Source organism: Hippocampus comes, unplaced genomic scaffold (genome assembly GCF_001891065.2).
Source record: "Hippocampus comes isolate QL1 unplaced genomic scaffold, H_comes_QL1_v1.1 scaffold180, whole genome shotgun sequence".
NCBI lineage: Eukaryota > Metazoa > Chordata > Actinopteri > Syngnathiformes > Syngnathidae > Hippocampus > Hippocampus comes.
The window spans coordinates 969,307-985,970 of record NW_017805076.1 but is presented as its reverse complement, the minus strand read 5'-3'; the positions used below and the strand labels follow the sequence as shown (position 1 = coordinate 985,970).

Here is a 16,664-nt window from a genome sequence, read left to right as displayed (position 1 = left end):
TGGTGGGGATTGTCGAGGCCAGCTCTCTCTGTTTTCTGGAGAAGGTCACCAGCATGTCCTTGGTCTTGCTGACGTTCAGTTCCAGCCGGGAGGCGTCACACCACTCAACAAACTGCTGCATGGCGGGACCATAGTGTTGCGTGGAGCCGGAGAGCAGAGACACTAGGACAGTGTCGTCAGCGAACTTCACCAGGTGGCTGTTGGGGTGTGAGGACCTGCATTCATCCGTGTACAGGATGAAGAGCAGTGGCGAGAGCACGCAGCCCTGTGGGGAGCCTGTGGAGGTGGCGAGGAGGTCAGACAGGTTGTTGTTGATCCTGACTCTCTGTACGGTGCGTGAGGAAGTCTAGGATCCAGAGGATGAGTTGGTTGTTCGGGGAGAAGTTCTGCTTGAGCCTCTGTGCCAGGATGTGAGGCTGCAGGGTGTTGAAGGCAGAGGAGAAGTCAGCAAACAGAAGCCTGGCCAGGGTATTGGCGAATTCCAGATGTTTGTGGATGGTGTCGTTGATGAAGGCTTTGGCATCGTTGACACCTTTGCCTGCCTGGTATGCAAATTGGAGGGGGTCGAGGCGTGAGCTGGTCTTTGTGAGGATGTACTGCTTGATAATCCTCTCCATGGCTTTCATCACGTGGGAGGTGAGGGCCACAGGCGGAGGTCGTTCAGGGTCTTGGGGTTATTGTTCTTGGTAATGGGGGTAATGGTGGAGTGCTTCCACAGTTTAGGGACGGTGGCGGTGTTCATGGAGGACTGGAATAAGAGCTGGAAGACGCTCCCGAGCTGGTCAGCGCAGTACTTGAGGACCCGGCCACTGACGTTGTCCATGTCCACATATAATATTTTGAATCCAAGTTTTTCAGAAATAACAGCCAGAGTTATTCATTAATTATCACACGTACCTATTTTGCAAATCCACTTGAGAAAACAGGTCTTCTAAGTGCTTGTAACAAAGAATGCTCGTCGACACTGACGTGAAATTCATTCTTGTTGCGAAAACAAAACTGTCGTTCCAATTTTCCGGTGCATTTACATGCCCTATTCTTTTCTTTTGGCCACTCAAACAACCGGTTGCCTGAATGGGAAGAACCCTGGTGTAAACATATTGTTTTTAACTTTCCTCAGGTAATCCCTTCTTTGGTAATCAATTTGTATGGAACATTCTGTACTGTTAACTGTATGACTGTTTTCTTTGCAAAAGTACGAATAAAACAATCAACAAAGACAAATTGAGAACTACTCAGTATTTAAATCAGTAATAAATTTGTTTCTTCAATCTATTATCTGCTTCAAATTCAAATTTCAATATCTGAACACAGCTCCATTAACATTGTCGAATTTGAACTGTATAGTTATTTAACCCTCAATGAATGGGTTTTGAATTTCCTTGAAAATGTTACCTCATTTTCAGCCTTTCTAAAGGTCAGTGTAGTTTTTAACCTGCTGTACTATCTGATGCACATTGACAAAAAATTAAATGTGCCAATATCCAAACGTGCCAGTGCCTTTAGGGATGCGAGGGCCCTTTACAGCTACGATGCAGCTCTAGTTCAACTATGTTTTTATATTGTCGATGAAACAGAAAATATTTTCACATTCTGTATACACTGTCGGGCAGGATTAAAAATGGTACTGCTATCATCATTGTAATGTGCATACCTTACGAATGGTAGAGAACCGTGGCTAATGAGAGGCTGCTGAGGGACACAGTGTGTAAAGTCAAAGGTCATGACAGCTGTAGATTCAGTCAAAGCACGACATGGATACTCCCACAGAGGGTGGGGCTCTGCCTCGCGAGACTCCTGGAAATCCAGTGACTTCTGAAAAGACAGAAGAGCATTTTGGTAAACCCTATAATAAAGGGAATAGCGATTATTTTACATCAAATGACGATCTCAACAAGCATCACTACTTACTTTTCAGTCATGCAGTCCAATCATAGCTATCAGTGTAGTTATGGATGGCTGAGTACCGATACCTGTCTATTTCGGTGTATGAGTGACTTGTGATGGCGGCTGATACCAGTCACCGATACCAAGACGCCCTCTTGTGGTGGTTTTACTTTTGTTCATTTATTCCCAAAAAATCCTCAATTTAGAGTTTGTGGTTTGTTTTAATTTAGACTTCAGTTCCCTGTTGTAGAGTGACTGCTCTGCCCCTTTGTCAGAAATAAACAAAATGACTATCTTTAAAATTATCTTGAGCAATTCGGATAATGGATGGATTTATGGTTTAATAGAAATTTTATGCATCAGAAGTACTATTGGTATTGTGTACTTGATACCAGCAGTGGTGAGTACTCAAGAGTTGAGTACTTATTCTGGTATCAGCCTGAAAAAAAAGTGGTATTGTAATGTGAAAATGTTTAATTTTACCTGGATCATTTCATCCATGGGTGTGACATCAAATCCCTCACATGTAACACAAGGAGCACGTATCCTCCATAAATCCTAGCAAACAAGAATAATCACTGACATGTCAACACAATCCTCAAGTGACCCTTTCAATATCCATCCATCTTAAAGTCGACCACCGCACAGTCACGGTTTGGCAGCCGCAAATTCATGTCTAGCTGCTTTTGTATTTATTGATGATGTGAATGCTGACAAATGCAGCAGGATGAAATCTCAAGTGTTGCGGGCAACACCATCAGCTCCAATTCAGCCAAATGCTTCAGAAGCCATTGGACGGCGTGCCACAGTGCAGATGGACAATGACCTGAGGCATTATGCGAAAGGAACACATTTCGTTTTTGAAGGCAGAGAAGTAAAATAATAATATACACTCGCCTGACCTGAATCCAATAAGCACGTATTTCACTGCTGATGACAAAACTGTAGGGAAAATGCCCCAAGAACTGAAAACAGTTGCAGTAAAGGCATGGCAGAGCCAGTCCCGCCTTGACCAACGGGGCTTGCCTGGGTGGAAGCACAGGGGGGCCGACGGTACAATCCGAATTAGCCGAAGTCAACCCAAACATTGTATTGGGTGCAGCACTCGTCTAAACACAACACCCTGATTTATATCATGCATGTGGAATATGAGCTAATCAGTAAGATCCACCCATTTTTGTCTGTGTCAGGGGGCGGCCATTTTGCCACTTGCTGTCAACTGAAATTGACATCAAAACGACCAATCGTGGCTCAGCTTCAGAAAACAGATAAGCCGTGGGGCCCCAACTCTCACAGGTGACAGATAATGCCTCCTACTCAAAATGCTCATTGACAGACTGCGGTCAGGCCACGTTCAAAGACAAAGTCAAGCCAGCCACCAAATTGATTGTTAATATGGAACATGCCCCCAACGGTTTGTTTGGGCACATTCAAAATAAAAGCTAAACGACTAAACAGTGCTTTGGATTTGAAATATCCTCTCTGCTGTCAGGTAACCAGTTCACCTTGGGAGAATGCAAACTGTCTCAGGATTGCACACAAAAACATTCTTTAAATTTGGAAAGAGACGTTAACTTTAAATCTGCATCAAGGACTGCAATAACAACTGATTTTAAAAAAGAATTTGAAACTCACATTTTATTATCCCACAACCAGACAGGACACTAAACAACCCCAGGTATCCAACCAAAGTAATCTCACATAAATCGGAGGTTGTATTTCAAAATACAAATTCGACATTCTACAACTTCAACAATTAGTATATCTCTGATTTAAAAAAAAAAAAAATCATTAAAAATTCAAATGTTATCCCGCAAACAGACCAGTTGTATGGCACACTAGACTACCCCCAGGTATCCAGCAAAAGTACTTTTATTCAGATCTGATGTTGCAACAATGTGGTCCGGTAGCGGCGGGTGATTGTACTGCAGGCAGTAAAATTTGGTTACAATCCATGATGCACCGGGAAAAATTAAAGTAAAAGCATGCAAAAACAAGAACATTACAAACTTTCATAAAGTACCTGGAACTCGACAGCCACCATGTGAAGAGTGGCGGAGCAGGGCAGGATGGTGGCATTGGGTCGAAGAAGGCCTGCAAGGGTGGTGCGGCAGTACCAAAAGTACAGTGAGTGCCAAGGTAGGAGGCTTGTGCAGAAGTACGGTTCACCTATCAGCAGTGAAATCTGAAACAAAGAGAGGGTGCTTACTTCAATGTGATAAAGATTGAGGAGTGCACATCTCAATTTCGGTGTGGTTTTCAAATATGCACTCGAGGTTGTTTTTTGGTACTTGTTTTTTTTTTTGGATGAATTTAAAGGCATACAACAAATCTGGGAAAAGATGGGCCTACTTCGCGGATTTTCGTCTATCGCGGGTGGTCCCGGTCCCCATTAACCACGATAAGCGAGGGATCACTGTATGTCATTTTGATGCAACTGATTCACATTTTTCACCAGTTTTGAATTTTAATTCATTACAACAAGCTATACCAGGGCTATAAACTGGTGATACAGTTTACTGCTTTATTTAAAAAAAAAAAAAAAGGTGGGGGTGTCGAATTCATGTTTAACACAATTGAGTTAGCATGTTGGTATAGCTCTCGGTAACCGTTTCAGATTTGGCAGTTTCGAAAAACTAACTGCCACCAGGACTGATAATATGAGACCAAATGAGATCGCTCACTAACTGAGCAGTTCAGGGCAGCGCTTCCAATCTTTTTTGCACCACAAACCACTTTCACATATTTTGACTGTTGAAGATGGGCCGCAACAAGACCGAGATGACGGTCCCGTTGAAGGTGTCCCCGTGTTTGGCTCCCGCTGCCGCAACCACCACTTGAGTTTAGCCACCGTTTTGGTGAGTTCCAGCAAAGTCAAGCCAGCCACGAAAACTGTCATTTTTTTATGTAGTCAATTGTTCAAGCCCAAGACACAGGCGCGCATCGTCAGTTCAATTTTGTGCTGGAGGGTCTCATATTATTTTGGGCTTTTTTAAAATTGCCATATGCATTTGTATAAATAAATTGTGAAAAGTTAGGACTATTTGCTACGACAACTGTCTTGTCCACGGTGTCTTCTGTTCGTTCCACTGGGGTTTAGCAAGTGTGTTTATAAAGAGACGAAAATCTCTTTACTGTTACTAGTGTTAGTGTTTCAACACGGCTACGCTCGTGAAAGCAAAACAACAAACTCAAACGCGTCTTCGTTCAATGTTGTCAACTAATATCCGGATTAATTTTCGTCAAATTTTCCTCAATTCTCCGGACAGATTTTCATAGAAATTTGAAAAACCCGGAAATCCGTGAAAATCCGGAGGACTTTCATCTCTGTAGATAAGAGTTCTCCCTTGATCTCTCTTGCTCTCTCTTCGTCTCCCTCTCCCTCCCTGTGCTCTGAAACTTCAAGAAACTGCGCCACTTGGCATTGAAATGCCTGTCAGTACAAGTCCAAATGATATGAATGCAATCATTCACATCGAACCTTAATTAAGTGTGTACCAACTTTCGGCAGGCCGGATTAAAAAGACCAACGGGCCGGATCCGGCCCGCGGCCCATAGTTTGCCCACCCTGCCCTAGACGCACTCGCTACAGGTCGACAAAAAACAAATTAGCTAACGATGCACACTGGCCACTCATCACTATTTACATACACTTCGACTAAAATTTGAAGACGCACATTGGGCAGGAGGATTCATTCATGATGCTTCGCTATGTTGTGGCGCTGCTACCGATATGCTTTATCAAAGAGAAGCTAATTGCCGAGCCATTCACTCTCAGAGATGCTGAATACACAATTAACAATAAGTGGTAACCGTTTGAAATTCTATAACAGTTTAAACCATGCAATATAGAATGCTTATAGTCATGATGATATTTTAGGAATTACATCAAGAGTATCGTCGCATTGGTGGTAAGGAAGGGTACCTGCTCTCCTCCTAAATCTTGAAGGGTCAGCTGCTCAGGCTTGATGTCCAGCAGCTCAACTTGTCCACCCAATGAGTTTGCATCCAGGACCTGGTGATAAAATGGGGGGGCATCAGCACCATTTTTAAAGCTGTGAACACAGGGGAATAGAGTATCTACAATCAAATATGATACATTCCTGGGATCCAATAGTTTCTGGAGAAAAAAACCCAATACCAAGCTCAAAATGTCACAATCAACTGATACAGACACTGCACGGGTCTGTAGTGATGAAGACGGAGATGAGCCAAAAAGGCCCAGTTCTCGATTTAACAGTTGATCTACTTTCCCACTCAAACCTAAGGTCACAAGTTGTGGTTCTTGACTGATGTGAAATGATGACGGGTACATGCTCCTTGAAGGAAATTCAGGGCAAAGGGGCAAGAAAACCCCTGCTTCTCTCCAGAATTGTCTGAGGTCATTCATCAGTGAAATGTGGCATACACCAAAGCCAGAAAAGGTGACTCTGATAGTGATTTGTCTATTGTTAGACGATTAACTCAATGTACTTCTCCAACTAAAAAGGCTAAATCAGAATTTTATTTACCTGTCACAATCAATCCTTAATAATCCATAGACATTTTGGAACGTCTTTATCTGTAAACAAAAGCCCTACAGGTTTTTCTTTTGTTTTACAAGACGTTTAGGCGTGTTTTATCCCAGTACGTGATAAAACTGAGATCTTAAAATGCTTTCACAATCACTTTGTGTCATCTGTTTCTTTATTTTATTCGACAGGAGCAAATGTTTTCTGGTGAACATTTTAAAACATTTGTACCTTTTACTGTGCAACAAGTTAACAAGGCTCTCGCAACTCTGAACCAAAGAAAACCAACTTGGCCAAATTTTATAGAGCCTTATTTTTTCCAAAATGGCTGATGATTTTATTGCATAGTCTCTTTCAATACTTTTTAATCTATTAGTTCAAAATGAAGGAATTCATTCAGTTTGGAAGTCAGCTTTTGGTGTCCTCCTAAAAGATGTTCTGCGGGTACTCCGGTTTCCTCCCACAATCAAAAGACATGCTTGGTTAATTGAACACTCTATATTGTCCATCGATGTGAGTGTGAGCGTGAATGGTTGTTTTCTGTCTGTGTGTGTCCTGTGATTTATTAGCAATCAGTTCAGGGTTGACCCCGCCTATTGCTTGAAGAAAGCAGGCATAGGCTCCAGCATGCCCACGACCTTCATGAGTATAAACAGCTTGGATAATGGATGGATGGAGCGACTCCTGACATGGACAATAAAGTTCGATCATATTACCCCGATACTAGCCAACTTGCATTGGTTCTTGGTCCACTTGAGATGCGATTTAAAGGATTTGCTACTGAATTATAAAGTATTACAAGGATTAGCACTTTCCGATCTTATTGATTTCATATGTTCCATCCCAAACTTCGTTCACAATACAGTGGTACCTCTACTTACGAATGTCACTTCATACGAAATTTTCTAGTTACGAAACACCTCAACAGGAAAATATTGCCTCGTTTCGAAAGAAATTTCAAGTTACAAAAAGTAAAAATACAGTATGGGCTGTTACTCATAGCGCCGAGTTTCCCGAACGCAACATACTTATAGCTGCTCTCCCATTGGCTACTACCGAGCATCTTCCTGGCATCCCATTGGCTAAGAGGGACCTCTACCGCATGTGTCTACATGTGTAGATAGATAAATAGATATGTGTCTATGCTGTGTCCTCGTCACTCGCCCCATGAGGCGTTCCGATAGTTTTACGTAAATGTGAATAACCCAGAAAAAGGGTTCACCGCAATGAGGGGCGATCACTCACTATGCTGATGTTTGCCTTGGACATTTTTGAAGGAGTGTTAAAAGCCGACAAAAGCAAACGTCCTTGGTTCAGTTCTTCACAAAACGCCAGGCAAAAACCACTCCTGAGAGAGAACATGAACTAAAGAGGGCAAAAAATGATGAGGACGCAGTTAAAAGTAAATAAACACAATTTTTATTCTCTATTCTTTGTTTTTTTACATTATGCACAATTCTCATTTATTGTGCAATAACCTTGTAACATGTATTTGTTATATATTTTGATGCATTTTTAGGCTTTAGAAAACATTTAGGTCTGAATTTTGTGGGGGTCTTGGAACGGATTAAGGCATTTACATAGAAAACATTTCTCTACTTTTTAAATTTTCTCGTTAAGAAATTTCTTTCAGAACCAATTAATTTCGTAAGTAGACGTACCACTGTACACTGGTCTTTTAGTGATTCAGAGAGCCAAAAAGAAGTCCGCAGATTCTACAGTGTTTTCTATTCGGGCTCCAGTACTCTGGAATACCCTTCAGACAGAAATTCCAGCCGCCGCCTCAATAAAAATGTTTAAAATTCGACTTAAGAGTCATTTGCAGAGGTGGGCATTACGTCATACTGATGGTAAGCTTTTCAGTCCATCACTGCTTCTGTCAGTATTTCAAGCCGACCTACGTGGGCCCAGTCAGTCCCTCAACAGCGACAGCCAATCAGCGTCGGGAACGTAATTTCCATGTCACACACAGGTGCCACACAAGCCAATACGCAGTCCAATAATGAAAATGAAATTACAACAACAACAACAACAACACACACACACACACACACACACAGACACACACACACACACACGATCTATGGGACTGAAAGGCATACAATTTTGTGTTTTTCTGTATTTGGCTGCGTGTCAGTTGTCGGGCACCCGCACGTGACATAGCACCTTTAAGTCAATTTTTGGACGGACTTGGCCGGCCTGAAATACTGACGGCAGCTCACTGATGGGATCACCGGACTGACGATGCCAAACTATGCTTATATACTCTTGGATTTAGTTAAACGACATGTTGGCCTGTTTGACTGCTGCTGCTTCTTTCTCCACCCCATCCTCCCGGGTTTGGAGAGGGGGCTAGGTGATGATAACCAATTAAATGTAATCGTACAGATTCTGTTCCGACTGATCTAGTCAAGATCTGAGGTGGACCACCTCCTCAGAGGCACTGCTATGGAGCTTTTCTCATTGACCAAGCGTACGGGGTTTTAGGAGGACATCTTCCTGCAGTGCTTTATCTCATTAAATGGACTGTTACATTTTTCTAACTAACATTGTATAGCACCATATTGTGTTAAATGTTGCACACTCGGCATCCACTGCAGCCTGGTCATCTTGGAAGAGGGATTCCTCCATCTGCAGATGTCTGGAATTCCCTATCCCTATTTAAGATGCTGCAAACCACAGCCTAAGCCAGATCATTGGAAGATGGATGCAAAAGAATAAAGATACACTTGTGGATCTGAACTGCAAATGCCTCCTAAATTGAAGTCTTGATGGTGAGTTTTCTTTCCCCCAGAAACATTTTGGCCAAATTCTCCAATCTACAACTCCATTCAAGAGCATTCAAACTTTTTAGGTTCTATTGCACTTTTTTTTTTAACATGTGCTAAGATTACCTGCTCAATAACCTGTTTCGTCATTGTGAAGTTTTCCAAACTGAAGACCTGTAAATATTTAATTAGTAAAGCTGATAGGTCAATAACCAAAAGAGAAAATTGTAGAGGAGGCAACAACAACAGAAGTAGTATACCTTTTTGGCTCCCAAAAGATGTGCAAACACAGGAAGAAGACTTCCATCACTTACTCCGAGACAAACGCTATCCTTCTTTAGAACCTGGAGTGAGCACAAGCACTTTAAAAGAAGTACCACACATACAAGTAATACAAGACAGTTCAGTTCACTTACACTGTGCAGTGCATTGATGTAGCTCTCTGTGCGAAATTTGTCATTAAGTTCACCAAATCGTGGTCGATTCCAAACCAGGTGTGCCTGGCATGTACAGGACGGCCGGGAGAGAATCCTGCTGTCCTGTGAATGTTGTCGGCTGAGAACAGCCGCAATATGGACAGTCAAAACTTGGGTGGTGACAAAAGAAGCAAAACCCACATATGTTTGATATACTGTGTGTGTGTCTCACGCACGCACACATCAAAACAACTAAATATAAATATAATAAATATAAATAAAATATTGACATAAATAACTTCATGACACATTTAATTCTGTATCTAATTGGCACTCTTGGTCCTCCATAGTGGCAATCCCTGACAGGGAAAAACCAAAAGTCATTTTTGTCACAGCATTAATAATTCATCCATCCATTTTCCGATCCGCTTATCCACACAATGATCGGGGGTGTGCTGGAGCCTATCCCAGCCGTCTTCAGGCAGTAGGCGGGGGACACCCTGAACCGGTGGCCAGCCAATCGCAGGGCACACACAGATGAACAACCATCCACACTTACGCCACACCTAAGGACAATTTTGAGTGTTCAATCAGCCTGTCATGCATGTTTTTGGAATGTGAGAGGAAACTGGAGTACCCGGAGAAAACCCACACAGGGAAGAGAAGAACATGCAAACTCCGCACAGGAAGGCCGGAGCTGGAGCATTAATAATCTATGGCTAAATTATGTTATACCTGAGAGGCTTGAGGCTGTACCACAGACTGAAGTCATCGTGGTAGACAGTGAGACTCAGATCTTGTCCTTTAGTCACCTTGCACTCAGCAGGCAGGAAGTAAACACTCTGCATCCAATGGTCTCGCCACTAACACAAAAACCACACAGTGTTGAGCACACATGACAGCCCACATTGAGACATCCTCACAAGACCAATTTAACTTACTGGGGCCATCTTTGGCTGTGGATATGTCCAGCTGGGAGCCATGGTACACACAATGGTTCCACTGGGATCCATATCCAGGTCCCACCAGGAGAGCACCACTTGAGCCAGACCATTGGTCTGAGCCACAAACTGAGCGGAGTAGGACTGCGGAGCACTGCTTACAGGCTTACTGAAGTCCACACTGATTGGCAAAAGTTTCATGTAAAAAAAAAAAATTAATTAAAAAATTAAAAAATTGACTGAAATTTTATGGCAGGAGAGATGTTTTCATACCTGAACATGGTGCAGATCGGACTCAGAGCAGTAAAGCTACTGGGTGAAATCTGGCTGAGCTGAATGTCACAAACTGAATGAGTGCCGCTGCAGTTGCCCATAGCAGGAGGGGGCAACAATTGGTTACCCTGCACCTCTATCGGCTGCAGCTGAGCCCAGCTCCGTAACAGCTGCGACTCCACCAGTTGAGCATAGACAGTGGCCCGGTGAGGGACTGCCACACAACCCTCCTAGAGGGAGGAGAGAAAATGGAGTCTCTATATTCACTTTCCAAGTGGCTACCTTGTGAACCGGGATTTCACGCATCTGTACATGCGGGAGTAAACTGGATGGGAAGAGCCGCTGCCCGCGGTGTCATCTGTCTGATCATTGATCAGAATCAGAATCTAATTTACTGGCGAAGTATGTTAAAAAAAAAAAAAAAAACACAAGGAATTTACTTTCCCAGTTACAACTCGTCCAGCGGAACACAAACAAAACAATGACCAAAGGGGGGGACAGAACGGAAAGCCTGGCGGTTCGCTGTTGGGCGCCCTGCTATCTTCAATGTCAAAAGAAAACAATAGGGAAGAAGAGAGGGAAAAAACTGACAAGACTCCAACCATTCTCCATAAGTGCTTTGAGCCAGAGGAAAAAAAAACTCAGCACATGTAGCATACATTAAAAGTACAACAGATCTCAAAACATAACACGTTAGCGCCTCCAGCAGAAGAGTCTCAGAGTGAAGCTGAAGCCTGTACGAGTCAAGTGAGAGCCGCCTTCTACGCCACCAACAAAAGCCTCTTTTCCTCTCTGAAGGCAATGTTGATGAATGTAATTACTGTATAAGGTTTTATGATTGAAGATTTAAGTAAATATGCGTACTGTCGTAGTCTTGTCTCAAATATGTAAATTTAAAATACTGTTTACAAATTTTAAACATGCTGGTAGCTGTGATGTTTCTTGCTTGCAAAAACATCACCTTTTCTGCTTAGGCTCTCGATGGAGGCGGACGTTTTTTTGCTTTGCTCCTGTTCCCTGATTGGCTGGAGCACTCCTATGCTGAGCTGCTCGCCAGTCTGATTGTTAAGCGTTCCCCCACTCCCCTTCACTACACAATAATTCATATTTGTACAAGTGAGACACATAAAATATGTCCTGATTTATAATCCAGCATGTTTTGTTTTCTCTATTTAAGCGATGTACATTCCCAGTAATTAATGCACAGTGTCCAAGTATATTTTGTGGTCTAAAATCATACTGCCCAAATTTGTTTTCATACAGTTGTTCAAATATGGCACTGCACATCATTTGAATGAGTAGTTGGGATGCTCAAAGTTCATTTTCGAGAGTTTTCGTCATATTTTAATTTGTTTAGAAAGATTTGGGCTATATAGTAGAAAATAAGAATGAAGCACATTGGCAATGTTAACTTGAATTGAAAATGACAACAGACCTGAACAAGATTCTGGTGAGCATGTTCATAGCTTGGCAAAGCCCCTTCACCAATCAGCTCTGTATCAAATAGCTCTGTGATGAGGACATTGGCCTTCATTTCCATATCATCACCTGATATTGATCACAAACAATACATCTGATCACCAAAAGGAAACAACATTGAACTTGAAAGACACAAGACATTGATGAATGCAGCACTCACTGGCCAAATCTTAGAAATACAGTAATAAATGTTGATCGGAGTATTCAAATTTCTTTACAACCTGGCCCGACAGTAACATCAGTGGAATGTTTGTTGATAATCTTGATCTTGTCAGAGAAGCCATTTTTCTCCACAATGCACTTGGCGGCGTCAGCCATGGGCTTGAAAACCTGCAGACAAATATTGTATTAATAAGACTGGTCAACACATTTTTACTTTTTTTTTTTTCTTTGGAGATGCAATTAAACTGTCAATTATTTTTTGGGTGCTTATTCCTAATGTAACCTTGTTTTTTTCCCAAGCACATCAGGTTTTCATAATAATAGCAATAATAATAATAACAATGACTCTCTGCAATATAATATTATAATATAGAAAAATATTTTTAAAACTTTTCATAATATTTATGAATTTAAGGGACAGGTTGAGCAACATTTATTTATTTTAAATACAGCCATACCAGCACTCATATTGTAAAAAGACGCGTTGCTTCATGTTGATGTGCAAGAGAGGTTTCCCTGCATGCCGAACAAAGAGCTGACGTGTCTCATAGGGTTGTATATGCCCACTCAAAGAAGGCGTGTGATTGGTTCCCGGCGCGACATCGACAAATGAGACCACGAGTGAATTTATCCCGTGAACTGATAGGCTGTGTATCATTGCCAGTCAGTTGACTGTCTCGCATTCTGTGTCTTAGTGTTGCATTTGTGATAACCAATTGCCTGATTCAATTTAAAATCACTGTGAAGTTTAAGACCCAGGTTCGAGACTGTTGGCTTTAGAAAAGGCGCCCAGGGACCAAGTCAGCAGGATGGGATGTACAAGAGCCACTGAGATTAAACACTATCACTTTTTTTCTTTTCACTGAAATTCAAAAATTTCAGTGCCATCCAAGTCTTGATTTCCTTCAGACAGAATAAAAGTGGCTGGAATGAGAAAGCGTCTTTTTTGCTCAGCGGGACACGGATCTGACAGTCATCCCATAAGAGTGGAAGGAAATGCCATGTTTCGTTGAGATGGAACACAAGGGGAGCAGATACTATGAAAACAGCAGAGGCCCCAGAATTGAATCCTTTGGCACGATGAGGCATACCATACGACAGGTGGGCAGTTCGTGAGACAAAGCAACCAAGGCTAACACAAAAAGTTCTGTGTGCCAAATAGGATCTAAACCACTCAAGGGCACTACCACTAATGCCCACCTGGTGTTGCAAATAAACCAACAGAATATTATGATCCACCGTATCAAACGCTGCAGTTAAATCCAACAATACCAGACACACATAGTCTCCAGTACAGTCGAACCTCGTTTCAACATACCCCGGTTACATTTCCACCCGTATAACGTTCACATTTCAAAGTCCTGATTTCATGTAATTCATTTTCCATTTGCTGAGTTTGCTTGTCGTTAAGTGTCATTACAATGACCATACTTCCCCCACCAAATAAAGAAAAGGCCTTCGTTCCAACAAATCGTGTACAGACAAAATGTATCGTGCACTCCCCTCCGTTGCTTAGCAACGCTACCGATTGTCCCGGCAGGCACATTTTTGCACACATGGTCTAAAAACACATCTGGTAAACGGAAACAAATCTCGCTATCTGTGAAGGCTGAAATTGTCTCTCACTTACAAAAAGGAGTCTCCCAGACTCAGATCAGCAGAGACTACGAATTGGCCAAGTCGGCGATTTTGACAATCATCTGAAATGTTTGTTTCATGTGGAAAAAAAAAAGCTTTTTCTTCTTATTGTATATATGTATTTGTAAGTGACATGTTTATACTGTAATACGTGTTCATTTTTTTTACATCTATAAGTGTTCATACTGCATTATACATTGCAGTTGCCGGCCAATGTATTGGAAATGGTTTCAGTGAACTATCGTTATAACGGACAGATTCATTATGTCACTCAAAGTACGTTGTAATGAGGTTCGACTGTATCACTTGCCAGGAGGAAGTAATTAAAAACTCCGAACAGGGCTGACTCTGTGCTTGCAGTCTTTCCAGATTTGATAAAAACCTGCAGCTTTTCTTTTTTTCCCACTTACGTTTGGCTTTGCAGCTCTCCTGCTTAGCTGGACGAGTTCCGTCATTAAACCAAGGCTCAGGTCTAGCTTTTGACTGCACAATTTTTAATGGAGTCACCGAATTCAGTTTCGCACAGCAGGATGAGTGGAACCAAGGGGTGAGTTCTGCCATGTTTGAAGAGGGAATGCAAAGCTCATTCAAGGCATCAGAGAACTGACCAGCAGAGAAAGGGTTAAAAATCTGGTGGTTGCACTCTGGAGCGGCAGATTTAACAGCAGCACAAGACGACATCATGTGATTGAAAATAACATTGTCCAAGATGTCCAAGTTTGAGACTGGTAGACCATTAGCAAGAGCCCCCTACCAAACCTCGTCCCACCCCAAGTAAATTCCTACTCCTAGAACCGCCACTAGTCCTGACTGATGTTTGTGCCTTTGTACAAAACAGCAATTCAGACTAACCACCCTTCTTTAAGTCCTAGGAGGGAGTGCTGGAGCAATTCTAATGTGGAGGACTGATGACATAGACGAGAGCAGTGGTGTCAAACATACGGCCGGCGGGCCGGAACCGGCCCCCAAGGAGGTTCGATCAGGCCCGCTGGATCATTTAAAAGTGAAAAAATGCATAATGTGCAATGAATATTTTTGACTCTGAGTCCTTGGCATGTGACTCGGACTTGTCCCAGACTTGGCCATTGGACTTGCAAAATATTTATATCGACTCAAACAATATTTATATCGACTCGAACAAGTCCAAATATGTTTTTATTTTTGTTGGTAAACTTGACCGCAAGGGAATCGGGGACAGAAAACCCTGCCGCAGCCATGCATTCATGTTCATTAATTAACTTTGAGTTTGGCACAGTTTTGTTGCCCCCTCTCACTGCCCAGTACCCAATCTCCTCCTTTTTTCTCCCCGGAGGGCGACAACCATGAATAAAGCAACATTGATTTTGACATTTTTTTGGTTATAACTGCGCACACAGTTAATAAAGCAAAGGGTTCCATGCCATCAAAGAAGAAAGTTGACTTTTGATCATAATATTTCTTTCATTTTGTGGTTGTGAAAATTGTATTTTTCAGTCTTAAGGTTTACACTTGACCTCTTCTGGATTTAGACTCTGACCTTGTTGAGTCAGATTTGATTTGGACTCTAACCTGACTTGGACTCGGACCCTTGTGACTCGAAGTTGATTTGGACTCAAGAAAGGTGGACTTGACTACAGTCCTGGTTAGCAGTGTGAGTCAGAGAACACCTTAACGTCAATTTCAGTCAACAGCAGGTGACAATACAGGACAAAATAGCAGCACCCCGATACTGATAAATATGAATGGATTCATCTGCTTCATGTTTACTCCACATATGCAATATTCATCAAAATACCTTGTTTAGACGAAGGGGGTCACATAGAAAATACTCTTGACAAAAACATTTTGGCCTTGAGTTCCTCTTTAAAAGATTAAGCAAAGTGGAAGAAAATTACCTCCACAGCATAGCAGAAGTCAGCTCCAGCACTAACAGCCATCATGGACAATAAGCCAGTTCCAGTTCCAATGTCCAGGACAATCACCTTCTCCCCCTTAGCCTGGACATGGGCCACAGCTGCCCGGATGCCCTGGTAGTACTTTTCATTCTACAGACAGAAAGCACATCCACTTTTTGGTAAGGAAGAGCAATGTGTTCAGAAGAAGAAGAAAGCAACTCAGACAAAGAAACATTGTAAATTACTGTTTTAATAAACAACTAATAAAAAAGAGCCAACACTTTTACTACTAAGGCCATAAGACAGTCAGTGGTCATTACATCTTCACATGAGTTATTAGGAATATATGTGAGGTTTTCTGTCCCCAAAAAAACCTTGAACCTGACAGCATGTGGACCCGTGCTTGAACATCTACAAAGGCTGGAATCCATAACACGATGGTAGAACAGATAACACAATAAAACCACTGAGAATGCTCGTCTCTATAAATGTAGCTCTTAAACTCACTACTTCCTTGCACACATATACAATGGAGGAATACGTATTTCATCATCCACTGAGTTTTCAAACTAAGAAACAAATGAATGGCCTGTGATTTCTGTGGCAGCTTTATTTTAATTTCAAGCAGAGATGAAAGTGGACTTTCCTGAAAATTCCGGAAAAAATAAAAAATTATATATACTGTGTGTGTGTGTGTATATATATATATATATAT

General features: G+C 42.0%; 1 protein-coding gene across 2 annotated transcripts in view; it reads right to left on the bottom strand.

Annotated features, from left to right (window-relative positions):
- Positions 1-16,664, bottom strand: part of prmt7 (protein arginine methyltransferase 7) — a 31,209-nt gene that overhangs the window by 2,182 nt on the left and 12,363 nt on the right. For both annotated transcript variants that reach the window (XM_019865269.1, XM_019865270.1), the window contains exons 3-15: positions 15,950-16,099; positions 12,497-12,605; positions 12,232-12,344; positions 10,797-11,026; positions 10,524-10,704; positions 10,318-10,445; positions 9,583-9,721; positions 9,427-9,510; positions 9,293-9,340; positions 5,813-5,902; positions 3,911-4,072; positions 2,371-2,445; positions 1,655-1,815 (exon numbers count right to left, since the gene is read on the bottom strand). In XM_019865269.1, coding sequence (XP_019720828.1) covers positions 1,655-1,815; positions 2,371-2,445; positions 3,911-4,072; positions 5,813-5,902; positions 9,293-9,340; positions 9,427-9,510; positions 9,583-9,721; positions 10,318-10,445; positions 10,524-10,704; positions 10,797-11,026; positions 12,232-12,344; positions 12,497-12,605; positions 15,950-16,099 — 1,670 coding nt within the window. The remainder of the gene's footprint in view (positions 1-1,654; positions 1,816-2,370; positions 2,446-3,910; positions 4,073-5,812; positions 5,903-9,292; positions 9,341-9,426; positions 9,511-9,582; positions 9,722-10,317; positions 10,446-10,523; positions 10,705-10,796; positions 11,027-12,231; positions 12,345-12,496; positions 12,606-15,949; positions 16,100-16,664) is intronic.